Source organism: Anneissia japonica, unplaced genomic scaffold, assembly GCF_011630105.1.
Source record: "Anneissia japonica isolate Jap-2015-1 unplaced genomic scaffold, ASM1163010v1 scaffold287634_len692169_cov176, whole genome shotgun sequence".
Lineage (NCBI taxonomy): Eukaryota > Metazoa > Echinodermata > Crinoidea > Comatulida > Comatulidae > Anneissia > Anneissia japonica.
The window spans coordinates 118,662-125,564 of record NW_022739883.1 but is presented as its reverse complement, the minus strand read 5'-3'; the positions used below and the strand labels follow the sequence as shown (position 1 = coordinate 125,564).

The window sequence follows — 6,903 nt, the reverse complement described above, 5'->3', positions numbered from 1 at the left end:
CATATATATAATTATTTATCTATGTTTGCTTATATATCCCGACTGTTTATTGTACTGTAATTATTTGATCTATACCAACAAGCTCTTAGTTACGCTGATGAAATCTTGAAGGAATATTAATTTCCTTGATAAGGAAAAAAGTGTTCTACTGCCTAAATCATTATTAATGTTTATTATTTGTTAATTGTTTACTACAGTTGACTAATCAACGAACACTTGTGATTGTGCTTTGTGTTGGTATAGCGGTATCACTCCTCTGTCTCATATTCCTCTTTATTGGAAGCTGTATATTTCAGTAAGTTTTCATTTTATTGATATTTATAATGCGCCCTCAAATTCGATACCTCTTTAATTCCAAGACCCCTCTAATTCGAGACCACATTTTCAAAGAACCAAATATCAATCTTCAATTTATTAATCATAATCATAGTAAAGTATAACTTTATTCCAATTAAAATTCAAACATCAAATAACATATAGAATTATCAAATAAATGAAAAACAGAGATGATTAATTGAAATGGAAAGGGGCAATAAAAACAAGCAAAGCTTTTGCCTATGAAGTCCCGAACAAACATTAATAAGATCGACTTAACTAACTTAACTACAAGTAAATACCCCACCGGACACCATCACAGTATTTCTACAATTAGGTTTTTGGGGTTAAAATAAAAATCATAATAAAAACAGAAACAATTACACTAAGCTAACCCTCTATCGAGACCGACCCCCGAGAGAGGTCATAAAAGGTGTTCTCGAATTGGAGGGCGAACTGGAAGTACAGTATAAGTTATTGTCGTTCTGTTCCCTTGTCTTATAACGGATACCACTACTAATGAATACTACATTGTCCATATTTGAATTAAAGCCCTGGCTTTTTTTTTTTTTTTTTTTTTTTTTTTTTTTTTTTTTTTTTTTTTTTTTTTTTGTGAACTTTGGATGGGCTCCTTTTCGAGGCTACTTTTGCAAAGTAAAGAGGGACTGTTTTCAAAATGAATGCTTCAAATTTTGGGGATTACTACTATAAAACAATAAATACAGACACAAAAATATGTATAAACATCGATAATATAGGCCTAGCAAGAAAGTAAAAAATAATCATCTAAGCTACTTTATAAAAAGAGCGTATTTTAATTTGTTTCTTTGAAATTCATGTATAGTGTATGTACTTTACTTTTACGAACAAAAAGCCCATGCTATCTTGAAAAGAAGCCTATGAACTTCTTTTCGAGATGGGCTTCTTTTAGAGGCTACTTTTACAAACTAAAGAAGGTCGGGGTGGGGGGGGGGCTTCAATTCGCGATGGGATTCGTCTAGAGGTAAGGCCCATTGGGCTTCTATTCGAGGTTTGGTATTAAAAGACCAATGAAAATGGTCTGGAACTAAAAATACAAACATTTAATGACATTGGATGTCCAGTGGCGGATCCAGGAATTCAAAATACAGGGGAAACAAGAAAGGAATTTCACGAAAAGGGGGTAAAGATAATTTATGATTATGGCACCTCTAGTTGGTCGGAAATGGCACTTTCAGACTTAAATTTGAATATAATTTTTCATTTTTCTCAATTTTTATATATAATTTTGAAAAAACTTAGGGGAGGGGGAACGGGCCGGCTAGGGCCCCTTCAGGGCCCCTTGCATCCTTCACTGATGCCCTATACGACAGGCTACGTGTTGTTAATAATTTATGACCATTTTAACCGTTTAGGAGACTGAAACATCTTCCAGAAAGACACACAATCCGAAGCCTGGCCATGGCGTTGATATTTGCCAATATCGCTCTGCTATGTGATACAATTGTTGATTGGAAATTTATTATAGTAAGTCGGCCTTCATTTTTTGAAAATTCATTTCATTCTGAGGTTAAGGAAGGAGAGATATTAGTGGTGAGGTAAAACAATCTAACCTGACCGAACTTGAACCCATGCGCTGCGAATTGAAGACAAGCAATCGTTACCAACTACAGCTCCACTTAATTACTATTTATATTCCCATTAGTCTCTGCTACAATGCTTGTATGCTATTAAAACGTCGAGTTTCCATATCTACTGCATAGTAGAAATGTTCCATAATGCAGTGAGTGGAAGGTGACACGTACTTCTAATTCGAAGTTGCGACCATATGCATAGGTTTGCGAGATAGGATTTTGGTTTTCGAAAATCTTATTTTTCTCTCTCCATTCCTACAAAACATTTATTTATTTTCTTTATTTATTTACCAAATTTATATATTACCCTTTTTGTGACTATTCATATTCAAAGGCGCTTTACATAAGAATGCAAAAATACAATACAAAATATTACATTAATTACTGTATATACAATTAATTAAATAATTAGATTGCAAAATCAAAGATATAATAAACATGAATGACATGTTCCACTAATTCAAAAGTGTAGTTTTCAAATAAAGGTATTATATTATAATGAAGTCCTTAAAGTAATACGTTCATAGATAAGCTAATACGAACATGTGATGGACGATGACGCTATTTAAGTAGTTTTGATTGATTGATAAATTGATTGATTGATGATCGTTATTGCTGATTTTGTCTTTTAGAATTATCCAAACCTCGTGACGTTGGTAGTCCACTTTTCTTTATTAGCCGTCTGCATGTGGCTGTTAATACTGATATTCGATTTCGTTATCAAAACAAATATTCAGTCTTGTCGTTCGAACTCCAACACTTGCTTGTACCAGACTTTTGGATGGGGAATCCCAATCTTGATTGCTGGATTGAGCGCTGGCTTGTTGTGGGACTACTATACGGACGAAATATTCTGGTATAAGTCTCTTAGATTATGTATGGATTATTTTAAGATAAAATACCATCATACATAATTCAAAGATACTAAAATTCTATTTTGTTCTTTTTTTGTTTGTACTGTTTTAATAATAATAATAATAATAATAATAATAATAATAATAATAATAATAGTTCATTCTTATTTAAATTTTATGGAGATTTATCTCCTATATATTTTTTATTTGTTTATTTGTTCGGTATGAAATACTTAGAAACAGCAACAATTCTGATAAACTCTAAGTTTACAGTATACAGAGTTTAATAAATTTATAGTGTAATGACCTATGACCTACACACTTGATTAATTACTTTGCTATTCAGACGATTTTATTTGTGTAATATCTGATATTCTTAATAAAATTTCAGTAAAAGAATGTGTATTTATGCCACCGTTCATAATACAAAAATAGAAAAATCAATAACAATATTCATAATTATAATGACGTCATCGTCATAGATTAATCAATGGATATGTTCTTCTCCAGGCCATGGCTAGATCCTGATGTTGTGTATGTTCTGTCTCTTATACACATCTAGATGTGTATAAGAGACAGGAAATATATATATATATATATATATATATATATATATATATATATATATATATATATATACATCATGCTAATTAATATGCTAAAATACTACGCAAGGTCTGTTGTATGTTCAGTTCACACTGAAGAAGGTTGTAGGGACGACAGAAAAATATTTGTATATAAATAAATATTTTTATGTTCCCGAAATATGTCCACCCTTGTTTTTTGTCACTTGTGATCAGTCTCACTACATAAAAATGTTAATAGTTCTAATTTGCATTTTTAAAGTTATCGTTCCTGATGTTGTTGACATTTATAATATGCCGATGCTTATGTGATATCTTCCGGGGATGTGAACGTTGTTGCGATACTTGCCAATGTGGTGATATTTGCCGATGCTGCTGTGATAGACCTAGGAAAGTCACCATCTACAGGACAGAGCACAGACACCGAAGACATATAATGTAAGACTTAATCAACCATACAACCAAAGAGTATAGAATTACTAGAGGTCCCGGAACCCTATCGCAGAATGTAGGCCTACTACCACGACCTAGGAGGCCTCCTTTAAAAGACAAGAGTCTATAATTACCATAGAGCTATTAAACATATTATATCTCTATGATAATTACAGAGAAAGACATACCGTACGTGTAAAAGTCGTTGATATCAAACGCAAGGTGCGTCTATAGAACGTATGTTCGAGTTTCGAACTCTATCAAAATTCCAATAAGGAACCTCTATCTTGTGGTAGTAATTCGCATTTCGGATTAGTTAACCTGTGTTGTTTTGTATATTTGCCCGAATAAACAATAATTTAGAAATAATCATTTAGCATGGTGTATTTGTAACACAAAAATTCGCTTAAAGATATTTAAATAATCGATATCGTAGTAAATATAGATTATTATAGGTCTATTACTTTTTAATTTGATTAAAAATACACAATTACTATCAAATCGAAATTGAAATAAATGTGTAAAATTAACAGAAGTTTTTACTTGACATTTTTTTTAGATTAAAAGCTGCAGTGCTATGCTTCCTCCTGATTTTCATAACCGCTACGTTGATTATGGGAGTGATGGCCACCAGGTCTCCTGCGCTACAATACGTGTTCGCAGTTCTCAACGGATGTATTGGGTTTGTTCTACTCATCTGCGTTTATCTTCTGTCGAAACACGTGAGTACAAAGGCCAACTCAGACAGCGTAGCACGACCCAACCCGTCGCGATTAATAGTATGATCCACTGATCTCTACTATAATTTTTAACTATTATAGTAGAGATCAATCTGAGTCGGATCGTGCCTGTATACTAAAACATGGTTAATATTCTCAAGACAAACTGAGACTGTACACGATGACAAATCGCTTCGGGCTGTGTCGTAAAGCCGGGCACTTAAATGCGTCGTATGACCGTTGGCCGAATGTTCACTATACAAAAGAACTTATATAACAGAATAATTAGCTCTTCACGTAGTTTGCATTAAAATTGATGGAACGTCCGCCCTCCCGCGAGTGGAGTAAATATTGACCATTTGGCGGAGTGGAGAAACTACAAGACACAAACGAACCTGAGCGGTGCCCTTGATTACAGATTTCTGTTTAATTATAGCACCGCCTATTGAATGGAGTAAAATTGCTCTCATGGACGTTCCACTATATCGCGAACTGCTCTATCTTCTTCTATTTAGCTTTGACTATAAGTTGTAATCTGCATTCCTATATTATTGCTCTAGATTTTAGATCCTAATGCAGCCCTACTAAAAAGTTAACGGTATAAACTCACATCGTCATTACAGCGTTGTGCGATTACTGTATAAGTAATGAATAAAAATAATTACAATACGATTTTCAATAGATATGTGGTCACATAATTCAACATAACATGCTATAAGTTATAACATTTTGTATAGATTGTATGGAATAGAATGCAAATTAGGCTGGGTGGTAGTAGCATATATTCATTGAATATCATCAATCAGATAATTTGCTAAATAATGAACTAGTTGAAACATTGAGGTATGGTTATACCCCTTCCCCTTTAAACAAAAATGCAATCGTCAAAAACATGATTTATGACAGTATTACACACGCTCATTTTTATATGTAAATGTTATGCAGTAATAAAGTGATAAATTACACCTGTATATTTATACTTCCATACAGGTCGAAAGGGAATATGTTCCATCTGTTATAGTCGATTCATCCATTCACGGTCAAACTCTAGTGGATGTTCAATACGATCCAGAAATTACTGTTTCTGGTTACCGGCGTGATTATGTGAACGAAGGCTTTGAGATGAGAGAACCTACGTCGCAGGAGCCAGGACAGACACAGTTAAGTAGAAAGAAATACACCAGAGTGTTTTATACTGACGGTTCTTCAGAACAACAACAGTATTATAGCGACAGGAGAAATGAACAAGTAAACATTCGGTATGTAGATGAACAACCTGAGGTGGTCCGTAGAAGAGATGTCAATGCTGATGTAATTGTCGAACGCAGACCAAAAGAACTGCGTGAAAGAGTGGACATTGAACAGGATGTTGTTACTGGAAAATACTATACAGACAGTGACTATCAACAAACTAGTGTGGGAAGAAAGGTGATAATAACTGAACATGGACAAAGAGAACCTGAACATATACGCAGAACAAGAGCTCGAAAAGAAATGGATGCCGAGATAATGGTTGAACGCAGACCAAGAGAATTGCGTGAAAGAGTTGACATCGAACAGGATGCTGTTACTGGAAAATACTATAGAGACAGTGACTATCGACAAAAGAGTGTTGGAACAAAGGTGATCATAACCGAAGATGAACAAAGAGAACCTGAAGGTATACGCGAAACAAGAGCTCGAAAAGAAATGGATTCTGAGATAATGGTTGAACGCAAACCAAGAGAATTACGTGAAAGAGTTGACATTGAACAGGATGTTGTTACTGGAAAATACTATAGAGACAGTGACTATCAACAACGGAGTGTTGGAAAGAAGGTGATAATAACCGAAGATATACAAAGAGAGCCGGAACGCATACGTGGAACAAGATCTCGTGAAGAAATGGATGCTGAGATAAGAGTTGAAAGCAGACCAACAGAATTGCGGGGAAGAGTTGATATCGAACAGGATGTTGTTACTGGAAAATACTATAGAGACAGTGACTATCAACAGAAGAATGTTGAAAAAAGGGTGATTATAACCGAAGATGAACAAAGAGAACCTGAACGTATACGCAAAACAAGAGGTCGAAAAGAAGTGGACGCTGACATAATAGTTGAACGCAGACCAAAAGAATTGCGTGAAAGAGTTGATATCGAACAGGATGTTGTTACTGGGAAATATTATAGAGACGGTGACTATCAACAAAAGAGTGTTGGAAGAAAGGTGATAATAACCGAAGATGAACAAAGAGAACCTGAACGTATACGCGAAATAAGAGCTCGAAAAGAAATGGATGCTGACATAATAGTTGAACGCAGACCAAAAGAATTGCGTGAAAGAGTTGATATCGAACAGGATGTTGTTACTGGGAAATATTATAGAGATGGTGACTATCAAACAA

At 34.3% G+C, this 6,903-nt stretch overlaps 2 protein-coding genes across 2 annotated transcripts in view; both read left to right on the top strand.

The window, feature by feature from the left end:
* LOC117118092 (adhesion G-protein coupled receptor G6-like) overlaps positions 1-3,344 on the top strand; it is a 12,250-nt gene extending 8,906 nt beyond the window's left edge. Inside the window, exons 9-12 of the mRNA XM_033262588.1 lie at positions 198-295; positions 1,710-1,821; positions 2,561-2,784; positions 3,293-3,344. Coding sequence (XP_033118479.1) covers positions 198-295; positions 1,710-1,821; positions 2,561-2,784; positions 3,293-3,344 — 486 coding nt within the window. The remainder of the gene's footprint in view (positions 1-197; positions 296-1,709; positions 1,822-2,560; positions 2,785-3,292) is intronic.
* A 264-nt stretch (positions 3,345-3,608) lies between these two features.
* Positions 3,609-6,903, top strand: part of LOC117118085 (titin-like) — a 10,285-nt gene continuing 6,990 nt past the window's right edge. Inside the window, exons 1-3 of the mRNA XM_033262578.1 lie at positions 3,609-3,804; positions 4,358-4,520; positions 5,508-6,903. Coding sequence (XP_033118469.1) covers positions 3,641-3,804; positions 4,358-4,520; positions 5,508-6,903 — 1,723 coding nt within the window. The 5' untranslated portion in view covers positions 3,609-3,640. The remainder of the gene's footprint in view (positions 3,805-4,357; positions 4,521-5,507) is intronic.